General features: G+C 63.0%; 1 protein-coding gene across 1 annotated transcript; it reads right to left on the bottom strand.

Annotated features, from left to right (window-relative positions):
* Window positions 1-398: 398 nt before the first annotated feature.
* On the bottom strand, window positions 399-936 carry ID3 (inhibitor of DNA binding 3). The gene is made up of 2 exons (XM_086626218.1): window positions 616-936; window positions 399-458 (listed from the first exon to the last, which is right to left on the bottom strand). Exons 1-2 carry the CDS (start codon window positions 934-936, stop codon window positions 402-404), a joined length of 378 nt encoding a protein of 125 aa, XP_086482344.1. The 3' UTR covers window positions 399-401.
* Window positions 937-22180: the final 21244 nt, after the last annotated feature.

Here is a 22180-nt window from a genome sequence, read left to right as displayed (position 1 = left end):
GGAGGCGATGCCGGGGGCCGGTAGGTCGCAGACAGCCCGGCGCCACGGAGGAAGCTGCTATTTACCTCCGGCTGATAACGAACCAGGAACCGACACTCGCTGCCTGTTTGCTAATTGGCACCGGGAGGAGAGGCAGAAGAAAGGGGGGAGGAAGGAGAAAGAGGGGGGAGAAGAGGAAAAAAAAATTATTTTAAAAATCAAATAAATTATTATTTAAAATAAAAGTGATAAATGTAGGCAGATAGGATGGGGGGATTTGGGGGTCTCGCCCGAGGTGGGGGGGGGGGAGCTAGGGGACTGCGTTGCATTGGGGCTGGTATCGGACTCCTGGGGATGCGGGGGGGGGAACTGGGGTGCGGGGATTGGGGAGGGGGGGACATACTCACCTGATAGAGGAGCCGTTAGTGACACAAACTTCTCTCGTCTTTGGAGCAGAGCTCGGACGCCAGCTCGGCCGCCTGCGGACAGGGGGGACACGGCTCAGGGCCACCCCAGCAGCGGGTGGTCCCCATCCCTCCCCAAAAAACGTATCCAGCACCGTGCATCACCCCCAGAACAGCAACCCCCCCCATCCCAACTTACCCCCCACCCTCCCCAGCCCGAAGCAGCCCTTACCTTAAGGGAGAGCAGGGTGGCCTCGGAGGAGGGGTCGCGGCCCTTGGCCCCCTCCTCCAGCACGATCTGGAGGTCGAAGATGTAGTCGATGACATGCTGGAGGATCTCCACCTGGCTCACCTTGGTGCCTTGCGGGATGCCCGGCACCAGCTCCCGCAGTTTGGAATAACAATCGTTCATGTCGTAGAGCAAGTTCATGGGCTCCTCCAAGGCCGGGCTCTTGTTGCTGCTGCCCCGGGCGATGGCCAGGCTCTGCTCCGAAAGGCAGCAAACGGCCTCGTAGCAGCTCCGCACCGACCGCACCGGGCTGATGGCTTTCATGGTGGGCTTCACACCGGGCTGGGGGATGCGGGGGGAGGGGGCGGGGAAGAGGAGGGGGGGGGGAAATGCCTGCTCGCTTCAGGGGCTGCTGCGACGGCTGCGGCTCCGCTGCTGCCACCTCCGAGCACCAGCACCACCGAGATTTGGACCCCCCGAGCCCTCACACTAAAACCCCCCAGACCACCAAAGCTCCGGCTCTCGCTGGCGAACTGGGGAGGGGGAGCCCAGCGCAGCCCATTATATAGGCAGCCCCGCGGGGCCCCGCCCCTGTATGCAAATAAATCTGCAGCCCCTCCTCTTTTAATGTAAATGAAGCGTTTGACCCCACCCTGGCATCTAAATGAAGCGAGAAATACCCCCCCACCCCAAAAACCCCCTTGACCCTTGGTGGCCAGAGCGGCCCCACGGTGGGGGCGGACGGGACCTGCGTGGTCGCGTGTCCCCCCCCACCACCCAGACCCCAAACCCACCCCCTTGGGGGGGGGGATTCCCTTCCAACCCCCCCTCCCCACCCCAGTAAATCCCCCCCTTAATTTTTAGGCAGGACGGTGGCTTTTTTTTTTTTTCCCTCCAGCTCCATCACACGCCCCCCCAACCCCCCCCAAGTTTTTACGGGGCGATCTCGTAAGGAAATTAGTGCCGCCCTGTTCCTCAATCCGCTTCTCATCTGACCTCCAGACTTTCTGGCGTCGGGAATTATCTTGTGACCAGCAGAAAAAAAAAAAAAAAAAGAGAAAAAAAATTAATTGCGGTAAAACTGAGGTTACGATGGAGAAACCAGATTTAGGTCAGCGACTGCGAGAGGCCTGGAGGTTCGGGGGGGGTTGTGGTTTGTTTGGGTTTTTTTTTTTTTGGGGGGGGGAAAGGAGATTTATAGGGAAAAGGAGTTATTTCAGTAGAAGTGATGGGGGCGGGGGATGAAGGCAAAAGAGGCACCTCGAAAAGCCCGAAGCTGAAGGGACGTGGGTTGGCTGGTGCCCATGGGTGTCACTGCGGGGGGGGAGGCACATGGAAGAGTCCTGGGGGGGTGACGGTCCCGCAACACCCAGATTGCAAATCCCTGTTAAAATCGAGGGGTGATGCCTGCCCCCATCTTGTTTTGGGGCGATTTCTAGAGGTTTTGGTTATGGGGGGAGTGAGTGCAGGAAGGGGATGTTACAGCCAAGAGGGTGGGGGACACCCTGGGCCCCTGTTCGGCCCGGGGGTCCCAGCTAATGGGGGGTGCGGGGGGGGACAGAGGCACCTGGCCCAAATTACGCCTGCCCACAGCAGCAATTTCTTCCAGATCTCCTCAAATCCCAGTTCGCTGGCGCTGGGGTTTGTTTCCCTCCTTTGCAACTCCCCCCCCGGGGGGGGGGGCAACCACCCTCCCTACCTCCCCCCCAGCCCGCGAGCTCCTCAATGGCCCCAACCCCCCTCTCAAAGCAGCACCCAGACATATTTTTTTTTTTAATTGAAATTTTTTCTTTTTTCTTTTCTCGTCCCCGTCCCCCCCCCCCCCCCTTCCCGAATTTCCTGGGAATTCGCCTCCGTGTGAAGGGCGGCAGCTTGGGAAAAGCCATAATTACCCTCATTAACCTGCTCCGGGGCAAGCGGCACCACCCGGGACCCCCTTCAAAAAATTCAAGAAAAAAAAAAAATTGAAATTTTTTTAAAATTTAGATTTTTAAAAAGAACTCCCCAAAACACTTTTTCCTCGGTTCAAAGACACACACCCACCCCCCCTAAAAAAAACCAACAAAACCCAGCACACAACCACCTCCCCCTCTTATTCCCACACCCCCCTCCTCACTCACCGCCCCCCATTTCCCAAGGGGGGAGGGGGTGGGGAGCTGAAAGGCAGCTCGGGGAGGGGGTGGCGGGGGGGGGAGAAGCGCTTTTGTTTGCAGGGGGGTTTTGTTGGCGGCCGTTCCCACCGGCCGGGCCGGGGCGGCGGGACCCGCTGCCTTTGCCCAGCTGTGGCCCGGGCCCTCCAGCTGTGTTGATCTAACTCCCGGCCCCAGACAGCCTGGCGCCAGCCCTGCGCACGTCATGCATTCACACAGGGATGCGTGGCCAAGGCAACCTTCCTCCCCCCCCTCCTCCTCCTCCTCCCTTCCACCCCCCTTCGTCACCCCCCCCACTAAACCGCCGCGGTCGTGGCGCGAATCAGCTGCCGCTTCGGTGTTTTGGGGTGACCCCCCCCCGGTCCGTCCGTCCGTCCGTCCGTGGAAGCGCGGGGGTGTTTCTGTCCTCTTGTCGTCGCAGTTTTGGGGCCCCCCCGGGAGTTAACTCAAAACTGGGGCCATGGGAGGAAGTGGGAGACCCTCCCCCCAGTTTCCTTCTATCACCCCAGTTTTGGGGTCCCCGCTGGGAGTTAACTCAAAACTGGGGCGATGGAAGGAAGTGCGAGACCCTCCCTCACTTCGTCCCGTCACCCACAACCCAAAAGTGGGGTGACGGTGATGGGAGGAAAAAGGAGACCCCCCACACACACTTCCTCCTGTCGCCCCAGTTTTGGGGTCTCCCCGGGAGTTAACCCAAAACTGGGGCGACGGGAGGAAGTGGGAGACACCCCCGTGCACACACTTGATCCCATCACCCCAGTTTTGAGTTAACTCTCCTGGGTTCCCCCCGGGAATTAACCCAAAACTGGGGTGATGAGAGGAAGACCCCCCCCCATACACACTTCCTCCTGCCACCCCAGTTTTGGGGTCTCCTCTGGGAGTTAACTGAAAACTGGGGTGACGGAAGGAAGTGGGAGACATATCCCCTCCCCAACTTTGTCCCGTCACCCGTAACCCAAAACTGGGGTGATGGGAGGAAATGGGAGACCCTTCCCCATTTCCTTCTATCACCCCAGTTTTGGGGTCCCACCTGGGAGCTAACTGAAAACTGGAGTGACGGAAGGAAGTGTGGGACCCCCCCCCACTTCGCCACATCACCTATAACCCAAAAGTGGGGTAACAGGAGGAAGTGGGGGGCCTCTCACACTTTTGTGGTGCTGTCCTGCCACTGGAATCAGATTTGGGGTGTCCTGGAAGGGGGGCGTGGAGCAGATTTCTTGGCATGGAGAAGGGAAAATGGGGGGGGGGGGGAAGGAAGGGAGCGCAGTGATGGTGAAAAGGGACCGCACTGGGTGTTCTATTAAAAGAAAAAAAAAAAATTAAAAACCAGAAGCAAAGGAGCAGGAGCTGGGGTCCACCTGGCTCAGTGGGCCCCCCAAAATGATATAAAGCCTCCCCATGTCCCCTAGGCGGTGGCTGTGTGTGTCCACCCCCCCATCCCATACAGCCTTGGCTCCCAACAACCTTTTCCCCCTTTTCCCAGCGACGGGTCGTTAATCCTGTGCGATTTGCCTCCGCGCTGCAAATATTCCCCCCCCTCAACAAAAAAAAAAATAAATCCACCCCTTGGGCTTGGGTTTGGTTTGATTTTTTTTTTTTTTTTTCCTTAAATAAAGCCGTACAGGTGGCAGGATGTGAAGGATGTAAAAAGAAGTGGGAAAGGCTGGATTCAGCCTGGCTGTTGCAGGGCAAAGAGGGCAAATATGGGGTTCCTGGGGTGGGGGGTAGGGGAGAAAGCTGATGTTTTTTGGGGGAATTTCATGTGTTTTGGAAGCCGGAGGCTGCCTGGAAGTGCTGGCTGCAGGGAAGGGATTTGGACGGGAGAAGGGAGGAACGGAGACATGGCAGAGAGCCCAAGGCAGCTCCAAGGGGAAGGGCCCTTCCCCGGGGGTCATCTGGATCCGCTTGCGGGACAGGGCTGGGGTATAAATCCCGGCTCCCTGGGATCTTCGGAGTCCCTCGGGATCCTTCGGGAGCGAGGGAAGCCGGGGAATCCAGCCGGCTGTGTTCCGGCTCGGCACAACGTGGGAGCGAGAGCTCGGAGTGACTGCTTCGATCCATTGATTTTTTGGAGCCTCTTCGAGCCAACCACCCAGCCTGGGCACCCGCGTGGCACCCACATGGCACGGCACACAGCATGGCAGTGATCCAAGGAAGTTTTAGTGCTGGAGAAGAAATCCGGATGGATACTCAAGGGGAAAAAGGGATTTTGGCTTCTTAAACCGGCTTGGAAATCTCCTTCCCTCCTTGTCCCCGGGGCCGTACCCGGCACGGGGAGGCAGCACGGTGCCATACGGCTGTGCCGCGCGGGCAGGTTTGGTAACTGCACTCCTGCCCGGGGCGCCGGGTCTGCCAACGCCCCAATTCGCACCGGAACCGTGTGCTCCTGGGTGGGCATTGGGTCCGAGAAGGGCAGGGCCGGGCACCGCGGCCCCGCTCCAGCTGTCGGTCACAGGGAGGACGTGCCGAAAGGCCCCAGCGCGGTTTGGCCTCTCTCGTATCCCCGCGGCCGCGGTGGCGGCCCCGTCCTGCGCCGCGATATCCCGGCCCAGATTTGGGGGTGTTTTGGGATAAATAGGGATTATAAATTGGAGCTGCCAGACTGGGATGGATGTACATCAGCGATGCGAGGCTAAAAGCAGCAATGCAGGAAGGAGCCCAGCCTCGGCCACTTGCCTTGCCCCGTGCCTCAGTTTACCCCTTCACCCACTGAAGGAACCCACCTCAAGAGCCAGACAGCACCAGAGGAGGGGAAAACCTGGGGGGGAGCCAAGGAGCAGCATAGCTGGGAGTGAGCACCCAAAAAGGGGCAGCAACCCCATCCCCCTGCTGAGCCCTGTCACTAGGAGACCGGATCCGGCCCTGGGGAATGTGCAGCTCTTTGTGCAGGGGATTAGCCCTGAGGATCCCCCTCCGTCCCCGGCCCTGTGTCTGAGACAGGGACTGAGCATCCCATCCCGCAGCCACTCGGGGTGAGCCCGGCCCAAGCGAGCCTGCAGGCTGCTGGTTATCATTAGGGGCCAGAGTGAACACAGGGAGGCATTACCTTGTTCCAGAGCACCTGGAGAAAGGAGAGGAGCACACACATCCCTCTGCAGGAGGTCCATGACCCCAGCCTTGGCCAGCTGCCCAGCCTGATCGGTAGCCAGCAGCTGTGCCTCAGTTTCCCCAGACTCCCTCCTCTCCTCCAAGGCCTGGGCAGGAGCAGGGCCGTGGCTCCAGCTCTGTTCCCCGCAGCACTGGCAGGGCCAGAGGGAACCACAGCTTCCTCCGGGGAAGCAGAACCTCTTCTCCAGGGCAAATCCTGAGCACCCCCAGCTTCCTGGGGGGGAGAAGCCAGGAGACTCAGAGCACCCCTGGGTGGTACCCGGCTGCGGGGGGGAGGCAGTGGGGCCGGGGGTCCCGCAGGCCTGGGGGGCGTCGGGCAGGCGGCAGCGGCCGTTCCCAGCACCGGGATTCCCCACAGCTGCTTCCTGCCGCCCTATCTCACGGGCACATCTGGGGGAGCCGGGAGCAGCCGCCCCCCCCCGGCGCTTCCTGCACTGCCCCCCCCAGCCCCGGCCGCCGTTCTCACGGCCTCCCCCCAAGGCCAGCTGCAGCCCCCCGCTCCCCCCCCCCACGATGCCCATCCTAGTCCTGACACCCCAGCAGCCCCCCACGCCCCATCTGCACCCCTGGGGGGGTCTTGTTCCCCCTCGACCCTTTCAGAGCATCCTCAAGTGCTATGGGGGGGGGGTTGGAGCATCAAACCTCCATGTTACCCCAACAGGGCCAAGGCCAACCATGGGGTAAGGACAGTTTGTGCCATATCACCCCCCTATTCACCCACTCAGGCGCTGGGCGGGGGTCCACGGGTACATGTGGGTGCCCCTGGCAGGGTGGGTGCTGTGCCACCGCTGCGGGTGCACCCACAATTTGGTGCTCAGCCCCCCTCCTCTTTGGCCCCTTCTCCCTCCACCCCTTTGATCCCCCCCCCCAAAAAATGCATCCATCATTTCCCCTGCTAAAGGAGGAGGAGGATGGGGCTGGGGGGGCACGAAGGCCACAGGTGTGGGGACACGGGTGACTCAGAGAAGCCCAGGCCCCGCTGCCACCACCACTGGGGTGGCAGGCGGAGCACCTCCCGCCTCCCACGATATCCTCCCGGGGCCGTGGCGAGGGGGGGGCAGCAGGCACCCAAAGCCGGCACCGCCTTCACCACAGCCTCCCCGCCCCCCCCCAAAAAAAAAAAGGTGAGGTGCTCCAGCTCTGTGATGGTCCAGAGAGGGGAAACTGAGGCAGGGGTAAAGGGAGCCCGACGTGGGTGTAGGGGTGGGCATGTGTCAGGAGGGGTTTTGCCATTCCCCCCACCCCAAATCCCTCCCCTTCTCAGCCCCCCAAATTCCTCCCCCGCAGGTCCTGTCGCGCTGCAGGATGTGGCTTTGCCAGGCTGCCTCGTTACACCCACAGAGACCGTTACAACTCATCACACCCCCCACCCTGCGCTGCCCAGCCCCAAATCGTACCATCCCCAGCAACCCCCCAGCAGAAAAAACCCTGACCTCCCCACCCAGCATCCTAAAACCCCCCAGATCCTCCCCAAAACCTCAACACAAGCCCCTGGCCCAACCATCCATCCCCACCGCCCCCGGCACGGCCAGAAAGCCACGTCCTACAGCATCGTGCGGATCACCCACCCCCCCCACCCACGGAAAAATATGGGGGGGGGGGGAGGGAAGATGCTTTATCTCGGCCCCCATCGGCCCCTAATAAGGCAGCTTTATTTTTAGCGGAGGTGAAAGCCGGAGCAACCAGCTCAAGAGCTTTTTCCACTCCCATCTGCGTTCGTACAATTTGGGTTTCCTGTCGCGGTTTCGGCGCTTTTCAAACCTGCCTGAATTGTTATTTTTTTCACTTGGCGAAGAACCCTGCAGATAGCCCCCCCCTGCTATAAATAACGCGTGAGCATCCCCTCGCTCATCCAGTCCCCCCCTCACGCTTTCCCTGCTTTCTCGAAATGGGATCCAAGCATCCCCGTGGGGTTCGGATGCTGGCAGAGGTTTGGGGCTGGACCACGTTTTTCCAGCCCTGAACCACGTCTTTCCAGCCCTGGACCATCTTTCCAGCCCTCAACCATGTTTCCAGCCCCAGCCTGGGGAGAAGCAGCCGCTTTTCAGACCCTGAGTGGGGAAACTGAGGCAGGGATGTGGTCAGCGCTGGGGTTCGGGGATAGGGAGCCCCGTCTTGGTCCCCGCTCCAGGTTTAACCTCCCTTGGATCGCGTGGTCACGCTGGGTTTAAGCAGGAGGTGAAATGTGTCAGGCAGCAAAACTGGGGGGCAGTGGGGGGGGGCTGAGGGTTGTACCCGCCCTCTGCTGAGAACCAGCCCACAGGGGTGGGCTGAGACCTGCCCAACTCATCCCAGCTGTGCCAAGGGATGGGGTGGCTCAGCCTCTCTGCACAGGCGCTGGGGTGAGGGGGTACAGCTGGGTGTACCCCCCCTCCCTGGCCGGGACCGCGGCCCCCTCCCCACTTCCTCTGACACAGAGTTTCCATCCGGCCAGAGCAGGTGCCAGGTGAGGGGCAGTGGGGGGGAACAAGAAGGGCCCCCCCATCTCCTCTCCTCAACTGCATCTGTGCGCGGCCCCATCCAGGACAGGGGGGACACGGGGCTTGTGCCCCCCAGTACATCCCAGTGCTCCAAACCCATTGGAGCTGTGGGACCCCCCCCCCCATGCTGTCCCCCAGTCACTAGGGGGACACACCTCAACACAACCCTCCCCATACCATGGTCCCTCAAACTCACCCCCTCCCATCACCCTCTACCCTCAATCCAGCCTGACCCAAAGGATCTGTCCCTATTGCAGGGTACCCCTGTGCCCCCCCACCAGCTCTGCCCACCCTATCCCCCCCTCCCAACACCTGGCTCAGCACCCTGGGGACAGATCCTGCCTCTCTGCAGACACACAAATACACAGCTCAGACCTGGCTCAACCCTAAGAGACATCAGAGAATCCGCCATGACCTCCAGGGGCCTCCAGCACTCCTGGCCTCATCCTGCATCCCGAGGGATTGGGGAGGGGGGAATAAATCTCTGGGGGCTGATGGAGCGAGACATGGTGGTGGAGCCTGGCGGGGCTGAAGCAGCGGCCGGTGGGCGCGATCCTGACTATGGACCCACCCTTGGCGAGTGGGGCCGGGGGGACACACAGGGGCAGGATCCATCCCCTGGGCCACCCCAGCCCACGTGCCTGTCACAGCCTAAGTGATGAACTTCCTCCCATCCCCTGACTCCAGCAGCGGGAGATTTATATTAAAAAAACCCCACCAAAACCTCACAAATCCTGATTGAGACACCCCCTCATTCCAGCCATATCCCCCCAGGAAACCCTACTACGGGTGCCCACGACCTCCGGCGGGATGAGGAGGAGGATGCTGGGGCGTGAGGCCGAAGGCCAAGGTCCCCTGTCCCTGTCCCCAGCTTTCGTTCCTCTTGAACTCCTTCTTCAAAGCCGGGCGGCGGCAGCTGCGGGGCCAGGTGCCGGAAGCCGACCTGCGCTCGCTTTCTTTCAGCTTTTATTTATTTTTTTCACTCTCCGGTGACCCGGAGAACTTCACTTTCTAAAAAAAAAGTGTCCCCCTGTTCCCTTCCCCCCGCCCGCCCCCCCCCTGCCAAGTCGCGCGCCGGGCTCAGCTCACAGCCTGGGACATGGGGACACGATGGCACCCAGCCCTGGAGTGCGGGGGGACACCAGCACCCAGCTGGGATGGGGGGGATGTCCCTGGCATGTGGCACCTGTGGCACCCAGGGACTCCCCCAGGCCCTGTCACCCTCCCCCCCCCCGTCCCCCCCAACTCGAAAGCTGCTTCTCCACTTTCACTCACCCTTGACAACCTTTTCGGGGGAGTTTCGGCTCTATTTTCATTTCTCGCCAGCCTTTTGCCTGGAAACCCACCAAACACAGCCCCCAAAACCTGCCTGTGGTGCAAGAGGGGTGCTGGGGACACTGCGATGGGGACCCCCTGACCTGGAGGGGGGGGGTGTCACATCATGACAACCCAAAACATCCCCTGTGGGATGGTTTCCAGACACAGACCATCCCTGGGGACACCGAGGTGGCCCCAGCTGGATCCAGCCCAGGGCTCCTGGGTGCTGGGTGGGTGCTCAGGACCCCCGGGCTGCCCTGGTCATGGTGAGGGGTGACTTTGGGACCGCCACCCAGGAGGGCACCCTGAGCCAAAGGGACCAGGACTTACTGGGGAGCCAGGGCAGGAGGAGGAAGGATGGGTGAGCCTTGCAGATGTCCTCATCACCCAGGGGTGAGGGGGGGTGCGGAGGGGCTCTGGGTGCCAGGGCAGAGGGCTCGCTCCCCTAAAGGGGCACAAGAGGGTTTGGTGTCGGGGGGGGAAGCTTTCTGGGAAAACTGGGAAGGGGAGGGGGAACAGATGGGCTCACTGTCCCTGTGTCCCTCTCCTTCCACCCCTGCAAAGCCCAGTCTGCCCAGCACAAGGTGGGACATGGCCACTGGGAGCCCCCTCACCCATGAGAAGTGGGAGGATGGAGTCTGCCTGCTGCTGGGGGGGGACGGGACCCCCAAGGATGGGAACACCGCAGGGGTGACACAGCCCCACACTCACCCTACCTGTCCACTCCAGCCACCTCCATTATCACCAGCAGGGACCCCCCAGCTGCTCCCCCTCTCTACTCCCCCCAGCACACCCCTGGGACCAGTTCAGCTCTAACTGGGCTTACAGGGGGGGAACACACACATTAACCCTTTGGGGGCCGGTACTGGACACACAGCACCCTGTCCATCACAGCGGCTGTCACTGCAGTGTCGGGGTGAGGGGACATGGGAGGCACGTGCACCCCAAATCCCGTGTGCCTGGGCCAGGGACACGGGCCTGGGGACGCGGGGACAGGAGGGATGGGTGGAGGAGGGAGGGCTCCAAAGGTGGGAGCCCTGCAGAGTCGTCCCCCTCCCGCATTACATATGTACCTACGTGTGCTGCATGTCTCTGTGCACGCATGTACGTGTACGTATGTCAGCTGTACGTCCCCGTGCATGTACATACATGCATGTATGGACGTGTGCTGCGTGTTCATGCGCGTGCACGTACATGTATGTACCCGGTGTGCTGCGTGACCCTGTGCATGCGCACGCGTGTCTCCTCTGTCCCTGGGTGCCACCCACACGTGTACAGGACGGGACGTATGTGCCGTGTTTTTGAGTGCGCAGGCATGTACCGTATGTATGTACCGTATATACCGTATAGGCGCACGATGCCTGCGCCGCCGCTGCCCCCTGGCGGCCGGGAGCGGGCGCGGTCCGGCACTGCCCCCTGGCGGGAGAGCGCGAGGCTGCACCCCCCGCGCCGACGGCCCCAGGGACCGCAGAGCCCCACGGACACGACCCCCCCCCAACGCCGCACAGCCCCACGGACACAGCCCCCCCCCCTCAACACCGCACAGCCCCACAGACACAGCCCCCCCCAACACTGCACAGCCCCACCGACACGGCCCCTCCCAACACCGCACAGCCCCACGGACACGAACATCCCCCCCCCCAGGACCTCACAGCCCCACAGACTCTGACATCCCAGCCCCCGCCTCAGGCCATCCCCTTGTTGCCCCACCAGCCCCCCACCCTGGCGCAGAGCCATGGGCACAGCCACCCCCGGGCACAGCCACCCCCAGGCACAGCCCATGGGGATCCCTCCCACCCCAGCAGCCCCCCTCCCCAACCAGAACAGCCTTGGTGCCACCCAGCTGCACCCATGTGGCTGGACAGGACAGAGTGGGGAAACACATTCCTTTAATCCCACTGGGGTAATGGGGAACGTGGGAACTGCGATATGTGGGGCTGGTCATGACGTGTGGGGCATGTCGTGACATGTGGGACTAGCAGTGACATGTGGGGCAGGTTGTGACATGTAGGGCTGGCCATGATGTGTGGGGCTGGCTGCTGTGCCCACCCCGCCCGCGATGCTGGGGACATGGGGACAAGCCAGGGGACATGAGGTGGCCCTTCAGGGCGTGATGGGGCAGGTGACACCAGTGCCCTTCATGCCACAGGAGCCCCCGGGCACCTTGTGCAGGTACTGCTGGTGATGGTCCTCAGCGTAGTAGAAGTCACCGGCCGGCTGGATGGCAGTGGTGATGTCCCCCCGCTGCCGTGCCCTCAGTTCCTAGGACAGTCCCATGGCGGTGGGAGTTTGAATGGAGCCCCCCAGCCCACTGCCCCTTAGCATGGCACAGCCAGGGCAAGGGTTTGCTCCGTGCCCCAGGGCTGGGGGAGGTGGCTGATGTCCCCAGCAGGGTTCTGGTGTCCCCACGGGGGCGTCCCGGTGTCGCCAGGGGGGTCCCGGTGTCCCCACCTACCTGCTGGTACACTGCCCTGCTGCGGAGGGCAGCTGCCTGCTGCTGGGGGCCCAGGGTGTAGATGACGGAGCGGTACTGGGTGCCCACGTCCTCCTGCTGCCGCATGCCTGAGGGGGAGGCAGCACCCAAGAGAGGGGGTTATGGGGCACCACCTGGCCCTTCCAGGCACGGTGTGATGGGCACTGCGTTCACCCAGGGAGGGTGAGGTGGGGAAACTGAGGCACAGAGAATGCAGCTGCAGAGCTGGCTTCGGGGAGGGGGGGTCGGTGAGGGAAGTCTCTGTGAGCCCCCCAGGCACCAAGGGACGGAGATACCAAGGACCCCCTGCTGGGGCCAGTTTGGGGTTAAGTGCCCCCCCAGACCTGGGCTCTGGGGCTGCCCCAGGGGTGCAGGGGGACCCACGGCCACCGCCCAGCCCTGGCGCCTGGTCCCTACCTTGTGTGGGGTCATGGTTCTCCCAGAAGACTTTGAGAAGCTCCTCATAGCTGATCTTCCGGGGATCGAAGACCACCCTCACCACCTCGGCGTGCCCTGTCAGCCCTGCGGCGAGAGCCCCTCACCGTGGCCTCCTGCCCCCCAACCTCCCGCTGCCCCACTGGGAGCTGAGACCCGGCAAATTCGTGAGACTTGTGCAAAGCAGGAGCGTTGGCAGAGCTGGAGGGAAGGAGCTGGCTACGGAGGGGCTGCAGCACCTGCTCACCCCCTAGGAAACCGCCCAGACCCCCCCCTCCCCAGATGCCTGGTGGGGCTGGGATGCCCAAACTGCCCCCCCCCGACCCTGCACTGGGATAAATCCCCAGCTGGAGACAGCAGCCGGGATAATATTTCCTGCAGACAGCTAATCCTCTGCAAAATGTCTCTCCAGCTAAGCCGGCAGCCGTCTGTCCGGACTGGGGGGCTTGGAGGGGCTGGGGGGGGGGGGTGGGGGAAGGATCAGCATTCAATGGTGGAGAACATCCCATGGGAGCCCAGGCTAGGGCAAGGCAGGGGCTGTGGGACACCCTGTGATGCTGGATGGGGACATCACCCCACTGCCTGTGTCGGGGATGTTGGGGGGGGAGGGTCCCCGTTGCAGCATGGGAGGGGTGAAGCCCCTTGTTACCTGTGCGCACTTCTTCATAGGTGGGGTTGGGGGTGAAGCCTCCTGCGTAGCCCACCTGGGTGGAGAAGACCCCTGGCATTGTCCAGAAGAGCCGCTCCGCTCCCCAGAAGCACCCCATGCCTGCGAGGGGGGGGACAGGCAGTGGGAAGGGGTGAGCTGGGCTGGGGGAGGGCGGTCAGCCATGGGATGGGGGAACCACTCACCAAAAATCGCCGTCTGCATCTCCGCTGGGAACGGGGGGAGTGTGGGATTCCCGTTGACAGCGTGAGTGGCTGCGGGGGGGACACACGGGGTCAGGACCCCCAGTCTGTCCCCAACTGCAGCATACTCTATCCTGCCCCTCCTAAAAAAACAGGCGCTTACCCTGTCCCCCCCCCCTCCAGCTCTGGCCTGTGTCCCCTCATGGTCACCCCAACCCTAACCAGGCCTCTGGGGGGGTCCTGGGGCTGTCACCTCCCCCTGGGGACACTCTGGTACCCCATGCCCTGTACCCCACTATGGGGGGGAAGGGGTTACCCCCATCCCAGGGATGCTTTGGCTGGGGGAGCTGGGGCTGCCTGGGGGGTGGTGGGTGGGTGGATGGAGGGGTGCAGGCATCCCTCCCCTCCTCCAGGCCTCTGTCTCCTAGCAACCGCACTGGTTGCCATGGCAAACATGCCCCCCCTCCCCCCCCCATGTCCATCCCACGGCAGATGAGGGTTCCCGCTGTGGGTGTGCACGGGGGGTCTCGCTGCCTCCTCTGGGCCCCAGGGCGGGGGGATGCTGCCCACGGAGAGGGGCTGGGATCCTCATCTCCACACTGCAGGGATGGAGGGGGGTCACCCCCCCACCCAGGGCTGCCCCTTCAGGCACCCGCCTCCCATGCCAGCATAGGGTGTCCCAGAGGAGTTTAGGGAGGGCAATGCCAGGGCTGGCATCGGCCACCCAGACACAGACACCCCCAGGCCAGCAGCAAAGGGAAGCTGAGACCTGGCCGCTCGTGACACTTGTGGAGGACAAACACCCTCTGCGCCCCTCACCTTCCCCCTGGGGCTCCCAGACCCTCTGCGTGTTCCCCAAGTTCCCTGCGGGGATGCTGCCCGGGAGCAAACCAGGGGGTTACAGTGTTCCTGGGTGGGAGGGAACACACAGAAGCCCCCACCCACCCCCTTCAGCCGTGTCTGGGTGACGGTGAAGGGGGTGGGGGCACTGGGATCAAAACATCCCAGCGATGGGGGCCCCAGCACCCTGCCCTGGACCCTTCCCTGCCACCTTGCACCGGCGACAGGGCCACCCCAGCACCAACACCCCCAGAGCAACCCCCCAAAAACACACAAGGGTGCTGGGCGGGGGGGCGTCCGCAGGGTGTCACCCCCTTCCCTGACCCCAGGGAGCCCCCCCCTCCAGCCCAGCCCGGTGCCCGTGCTGGTACCTGTCACCGGCAGCCTCTGGGCTCTGCCCGGCAGAGCCTCGGGGGGGCTGGGGAGCACCCCGAAACCCGACATGGCCCCTGCACAGACGGGACGTTCCGCCCAGCACCGCTGCCCCCGCGGACCGGGAGGAGGGACACTGGGAACACTGGGAGGGAGAAGGTGCGAGGGGCCGAGGAGGCAGAGCCCGGCCCGGGAGTGGGGTCACCGCGGGGGGGCGGGGAGGTACGGGGTGGGGGGAACACGGGAGGGGACGTCCCGCTTTGTCACAGAGACACGGGGAGAGAGGGCTCAGCCCCGGGGGGAAAATCCCCCCTAGGGGGATGTTAGTGCGTGTCCTGAGGGGGGGGGAACTCCGACCGGGGGTGGGCGGGGTGGGGGGGGGGTGATCCCCCGGGACGGGCAGAGTCCCGGAGCGTCCGGCCACCCCGTCAATCGTTAACGCACGCGGGGCCAGTGGTGGCCAAGGTCACCCCGGGACGGGTCCAGCCTTCCCTGGTCCCCTCCCAGCCCCCCCACGGCTCAGCCCCCCCAAAGCCGGGGGCTCCGGACCCCCAGGGCCACGCCGGTCCCCGGGCAGCACCCGGCACCCCAGGGCTGGGGGGGCGGGTCCCCAGCCGGGGATAGCCGAGGGCTCCTCACCCGGGCAGGGCCTGATCCAGCCCCCACCCGCTCACCTGCCCCCCCGAGGAGCTGTCCCCAAATCCGCTGGGTTTGACCCCAATCTGAGCCTACGCCGAAACAGCGCCCCCATAACCGAGGACTCGCTGTCACCCGGGCAGGTGACAGTCCGGGTGCGGGGTCCCTGCGGACCCTCGGTGGATCCCTCTGCCCGCCCCGGATCCATCCCACCCCCCCGCATCTCACCCCCCCTCGCTGGCCTGGCCCCGGGCGGGGGACGGGGGTCACGCCGTGGGGGGACACGGGGACACCGTGTCCGGTCCGAGCCCACCCGGAGCCCCCGCAGCGGTAAGTGCCGGTACGTCCCCAGGGGGTCCCGTTGTGTGTCTCACCGCCCCCCCCCCCCCCCCCCGGCTGGCAGGGGCCGGGCAGGGAAGGGTTAACCCCGCACGCACACCCTGCACACACGCACACGCGGTGGGGGGGGGACAGGGACATCCCACCTCCCCCCCCCCAGCCCGGCGGTGGCCTCATTCTGCCTGGGGAGGTGACAACGCCGCTGCCATCACCGGGACTCTGCCTGCGGGTGCCCTTCATCCTCCTCATCCTCCTCCCGCGGAGCCCCGCGGGCACCGAGGTAACGGCTGGGGGGGAGGGGGGGCACGTACCGATGGATGCTCCCGGTCCGGGGGGGGATACATGGCGGGGGGGGAAGGCGGGCAGAACAGTGCGGCTGCAGCCGGTGGGATGCGGGATGCGCTCGGGAGGGGGGTTGGAGGTGGCCTCGTCCACCCCCACCGCTGAGAACGCGGGGAGGGGGGAAGAGGGTGAAATGGAGGAGGGGGCTAAGGGTCTGCAAAGGAATTCTCCCCCCCCGGGAATTGCCCGGGCATCCCCTGAAGGAGCTGCCCCCCCTCCAACCTCCCCCCAGCCTGAGAATGCACTGAAAAAGTCCATCCCCCCTCCCCAAAAATCGCAGGTGGGAAGTGGCGTTTACTGGGGTGCACCTGGGATGGCCCCGGGGCTGAACCGCCCCCCCATCGCTCCAGTTCCATCCCGCTCCCCGAGCGGACTGGGACAGGTCCCAGGGCAGAGGGGACGTTACCTGCGCTGAGTTTGTGAGGCCTCGGCTGTGCTGCTGGTGGCAGGGGGAGGCCCAGGCCACAGGATGGCAATTTGAGGCAATTTCAGCCATTTCGACTATTTGGATGCTAAATGCCTTGTAGAAATGAGAGCGGATGAGGTTTTCTTGGGTTTTACTCCCTCCCCCCCCAACCCCTCTGGGACCAGCATCCCAAAACCCACTTGAACGCACACAAATTCCCCTCGCTTTAGCTACTCTTCCAGGATCTTCCCGCCCCCCCCCTCCAATAATCCCCCACCCTCATGAAATCCCTCCCGGACTGATCTGCTGGGAGTCTGAGCCGGTAGGAAGAGCCCCCCCAGGTTTCCATGGCTCTGAGGGTGAGGATGGCCTGATGGAGGCCGGGGGAGGCAAGGACAGCTGGGGGGGGGGGGGGGGGTGATGGGACGGATTTGCTTTTTATCTCATTGAAAAATAGCTGCCCTGGCACGGGGGGCCGGATCCTGCGCAGAGGGGTGCAGGATGAGGCCATATCTGGGGTTGCATCTGTATTGCAGCCCCCCCATCCCCCCCCCACCCAGCCCCATGCGCTGTGGGGCAGAGAGGGGCTCTGGGGAGAGTCTGCACAGAGGAGAAAGAGGGATCATATAGGGCTCCTCTGGTCACTCTATAGAGTCTGGGTCTGGGGAGGGTCTGAGTGCATCTGGACTTCTATAGGGACAGGGGCTGGGGGCAGTCCCCGTCCCCCAATCTGCCGGGACTATTGGCCCCCCCAGTGCCAGCCCTGGGGTGGAGGGGGAGGCACAACTTGGTCCCAGTATGGCAATGGGGGGGTGATGGGGGTCCCAGGGCTCAGGGGGGTGATGAGGGTTTGAGGATGGAGCAGGGACCTGGGGCCCCCCCTCCACCGCTGCGCACCCCCGGCCATCGGCCCCAGCGTTTCGTGTTCACCGCGGACCTTGATTTAATGTCACACAATTAAGGCACGCGGTGAATGCCAAAGGGGGGGCCGGCCTGGGCTGGGGGGGGCCGAGGGGGGGGTCCCACTTGCCACAGGAGGAGTGTGGAGATGCCCAAAACCACTGAGCAGAACCACGCCATCGCCACGGGCCGGTAAGGGAACGTGCTGCGGGACCCCCCCAGGGAGGAATGGGGCTGGGGGGGTTGGCACCCCCAACCCTCCTGTCCCCCCCAGCACCTCCAGCCTCCCCATCTCCCCCTGACTCTCTGCAGCCCTGTTTGCGCTCCCACCCCCCAAACCCCACCACCTGCCCCCAACCCCATCCAGTCCCACCTGAGACCATCAGGGCAGACCAGGACCCCTAAGCCACCCCCCACCCTGATCCCCCCAGCTCCACCAAGGTCAGGAAGCCCCCCCCAGATCCCCCCTCCCAACTCACACAGCCCTGATCCCGGGCTCTTCCCAGCTTTTCCCTCCCCAGGAGTGGGTGCTGCTGCCTTCAGAGGTGCTGGAGGTGATGGGGTGGGAAGGGGGGACACAGAGAGAGGACATTTTGGAGGAAGGGAGCAGCCAAAAGCCCTTAATGAGCCTTCATCAGTGGAGGAAGAGGAGAATGAGGAGAATGAGGAGAACGAGGATGGACCCAGCCACCTGGCTGCGATAACACCCTTCTCCCAGTGAGTCAGGAGCAGTGGGGAGGCATTGGCCCCCGTCCCGCCGCCTGTCTCCCTCCGCACCCACCGCTGCCCACTTCCCACCCGGCTGCTCCCCACTGCCGTTTCTCCTGTGTTTCCATCCACCTCTGGCAAACACCTACCGACCTCGAGCCCAAATCCCGGAGAAGCCGCTCATGTCCCACATTTCATGGATGGAGGTTTCACCCACCGCAGTCCTGGGTGCTGGAGAAGGGCTGGATAAATTGTTCCTGCGAGGAAGCGCATCGCTGACCTGCCCCAGCTCAGCTGACCTTTCCTGAAGCTCCACATTTATCCCAGTTTGTCCCAGTGAGCTGTTTTTTAGGCTCTCAGGGCTACAGCTTCCTAAGGACCAATCCAGAAACCCGCTCACCACTGGAGGCTGCAGCAGAGCCGATGTCCGCTCCCTCCAAGGATGCTTTTTGCTGCTTTCCCTGCACGGAGCACAAGGAGTTTCCTCTTTTCCCCATATCCTGCTCTCCCCTGCCGAGAAATTCGCCCAGAACCAACATCTCATCGCTGCGGATTTGCTGCTATCGGTGTCCCAGCTGTCACCCAGGGCTTGTGCCTGCCGGCGTCCCTGCAGCCAGGCCAGCTGGGTGCTGAGCCCTGTGTCTCTCCCGGGACCCACTCAGCCTCAGCAGCACGAAGCCACATTTGCTGCATCCTCATCCTCCCGTGAGCCCAGTGCACCCCGACTGCCCTGTCCCCTCCAAGGAGCTCGGGGATCTGCTGCCCTTCGGAAAGCAGTGAGGGTGACAGAGATGCTGAGCCCCCAGACAGACGTACTTGCAGGCAACGTGTTCCTTTCTCATCCCAGATTTTCACATTCCCATTGCCAGCACCCGAAACTCAGGGAGGGCAGGACCAGGTGTCGCACTCCATCCCCTCCCGGCCACCAAAACGAGGCCTGGATGAAGGAGCAACAATGGCCGTTAAACACGCTGCAAGCCCCAAAAAGAGGGTCCAGCTCGGGGACAGACAGTGTCCTGCTGCTCGGCTCCCCACGGCACAGCCTGGGGTCCAGGGGGTGTCCTGGGGTGGCTGGGACAGGAAGGGGCTGGTGGCCAATAAAGGATCTCATCGGTAAAGGCACGTAGCCCCGGTGCCATGTTGCGGGGGGACTCACCATCTCCCAAGCTGGCTCCGGGAACAACGCTAACTGCTCTGCGCTCTCAGCACCCCTGCACCCTCTGCCCATCTCCAGTGGCCTAGGGATGTGGGTGCTCCCCCGTACGCACGGATGTTGTGGATTGGAGGCACCACTGTGCCCATTGCACCCCCGGGCTGGTCTCTCCAGGGGTCCCAAAGGACCCCCCGGGCACCCGTGGGCATCAGAAGAGCTGCAGGTCCCCCAGGAGCCGGGCGCAATGGGGACTGTCACAGCACCCAGCCCTGCAGAGCCTCCGTGGCCTCGGGGAGGGGTCCCTGCAGCCCTCAGGCTCCAGCCCCTGCTCTGCACTGGGGGTGCAGCACCCACCCTGCTCTGGGGGCAGGAGCTGGCCTCCAGGTGCACCTTCAGCATCACCCAAGCAGGAGCTGGATCCTCGGACCCCCCACCTTCCCCTCGTCCCCCAGGGACGCTGGGCATGGCCAGAGACGTCGGGGTCCCTGCAGGACCACGTTTGGAGACTCAAGGCCATGGAGGAAGGGCTGCAGCAGTGGCACCAGGCTCCTCCATAGCGCCCACAGTCTCTGCCCCAGCAGGATTCTTTGAAAAGCATCTTGTCCTTCCCTGCAAAAACACCCCTGCCCCCCAGGCCTTGCAATGCTCTGCAGCCCCAAAACGGCTCAGGGAGGCCGGGAGAGCATCGTGCAGAGGTGCAGAGCAGCTGACAATCACGCACAGTGCTGAAGTGCACAACCACGTACAGCTGTGTACGACCACGCACAGCGGTGCAGTGAAGTGCACAGTCATGCACAGCGGTGCAGAGTCATGCACAGCGGTGCACAACCACCCAAAACAGTGCAGTGAAGTGCACAACCATGCACAGCCGTGTACAACCATGCACAGCAGTGCAGAGCAGTGCACAACCATGCAGTGAAGTGCACGACCACGCACAGCCGTGTACAACCACGCACAGCAGTGCAGAGCAGTGCACGACAGCACACATCACGCAGAGCAGTGCAGAGCAGTGCACAGTGGCGCAATGAATGCACAACCACACACAGCACTGCAGAGCAGTGCACAACCATGCACAGCCATGCAGTGAAGTGCATGACCACGCACAGCCGCGTACAACCACGCACAGCAGTGCAGAGCAGTGCACAGCTGTGCAGTGAATGCACAACCACGCAGAACGGTGCAGTGCAGTGCACAGCAGTGCAGTGAATGCACAACCACGTGCAGCGGTGCAGAGCAGTGCACAGCAGTGCAGTGAATGCACAACCACGTGCAGCGGTGCAGAGCAGTGCACAGCTGTGCAGTGAATGCACAACCACGCAGAACGGTGCAGAGCAGTGCACAGCGGTGCAGTGAACGCACAACCACGCAGAACGGTGCAGAGCAGTGCACAGCAGTGCAGTGAACGCACAACCACGCAGAACGGTGCAGAGCAGTGCACAGCAGTGCAGTGAATGCACAACTACGCAGAACGGTGCAGAGCAGTGCACAGTGGTGCAGTGAATGCACAACCACGCACAGCAGTGCAGAGCAGTGCACAGCTGTGCAGTGAATGCACAACCACGTGCAGCGGTGCAGAGCAGTGCACAGCAGTGCAGTGAATGCACAACCATGTGCAGCGGTGCAGAGCAGTGCACAGCAGTGCAGTGAATGCACAACCACGTGCAGCGGTGCAGAGCAGTGCACAGCTGTGCAGTGAATGCACAACCACGCAGAACGGTGCAGTGCAGTGCACAGCAGTGCAGTGAATGCACAACCACGTGCAGCGGTGCAGAGCAGTGCACAGCAGTGCAGTGAATGCACAACCACGTGCAGCGGTGCAGAGCAGTGCACAGCTGTGCAGTGAATGCACAACCACGCAGAACGGTGCAGAGCAGTGCACAGCGGTGCAGTGAACGCACAACCACGCAGAACGGTGCAGAGCAGTGCACAGCAGTGCAGTGAACGCACAACCACGCAGAACGGTGCAGAGCAGTGCACAGCAGTGCAGTGAATGCACAACTACGCAGAACGGTGCAGAGCAGTGCACAGTGGTGCAGTGAATGCACAACCACGCACAGCAGTGCAGAGCAGTGCACAGCTGTGCAGTGAATGCACAACCACGTGCAGCGGTGCAGAGCAGTGCACAGCAGTGCAGTGAATGCACAACCATGTGCAGCGGTGCAGAGCAGTGCACAGCAGTGCAGTGAATGCACAACCACGTGCAGCGGTGCAGAGCAGTGCACAGCTGTGCAGTGAATGCACAACCACGCAGAACGGTGCAGAGCAGTGCACAGCGGTGCAGTGAACGCACAACCACGCACGGAGGTGCAGAGCCGCGGAGCACGGGGGCCCCCCCGCGGCGGTCCCGGCCCCGCTCCCACCGCCGCGGGTGCACGATCGTGCCGCTGCACCGTCGCCGCTGCTGCTTGCACCGGCTGCGGGGCTTTCTGCTTTTTACCTTTTGGATTTCAAGCCTTGAGGTCTCCTCTTTTCCAGCTTTTTTTTTTTTTTTTTTTTTCTCCTCCCCCTGTTATGGGGAGATCAGGGAATTTCCATTTTTCCAAGCAAATAAACCAGGAGCAGAGCTGCGGAGGGTGCAAACAGTGCTGGACCCTCAGCCACAGCGCAGAAAATGGCCCCCCCAAACCCACCCCCCTGCCTGGATTCCGCTGCCTCCAGGGCTCGGCTGAGCTGCGTGTCCTTCCGGGGTGTTTGGGGTGTTTGCAAACAGTTTGGACACCCCCAAACCAGCCCTGCATGGACCCGTTGTGCAAAAGCCAAACCTGGGTTTGGACAATTCCAGGAACCGCAGCAGCAAAGAGGCTTTTCTTTCGGTGGGACACACGGAGCACAGCCGCCGGATCCCATCCCTCCTTTGCTCCCTTCTCCACCGCGGCCCCTTCCCGCTGCTGGCGGGGGCATCGGGGCAGGGGGAGCGAGCAGCAGGTGAAAACCCATCAGCTCATTTCCTTTTGCAAAGAAACAGCAGTAACAAATGCCTCCTACCCGTGCCACGCGCACGGAGAGCCGCCGTTGGGCGCTGTCGGGGCCTTCAGTTACAAACACGGCGGGATTTCAGTT

Source organism: Tauraco erythrolophus, chromosome 24 (assembly GCF_009769465.1).
Source record: "Tauraco erythrolophus isolate bTauEry1 chromosome 24, bTauEry1.pri, whole genome shotgun sequence".
Taxonomy (NCBI): Eukaryota; Metazoa; Chordata; class Aves; order Musophagiformes; family Musophagidae; genus Tauraco; species Tauraco erythrolophus.
Note: the sequence above shows the minus strand (reverse complement) of the source record. Positions and strands in the feature narration are given on the sequence as shown.

Bases quoted from the DNA above. Each gene is read 5' to 3' on its own strand.
- ID3 (XM_086626218.1), bottom strand. From the start codon at position 936: ATGAAAGCCATCAGCCCGGTGCGGTCGGTGCGGAGCTGCTACGAGGCC. The intron at 459-615 runs GTAAGGGCTGCT...CCCTGTCCGCAG, and splicing joins CCACCCTGCTCTCCCTTAAG to GCGGCCGAGCTGGCGTCCGA.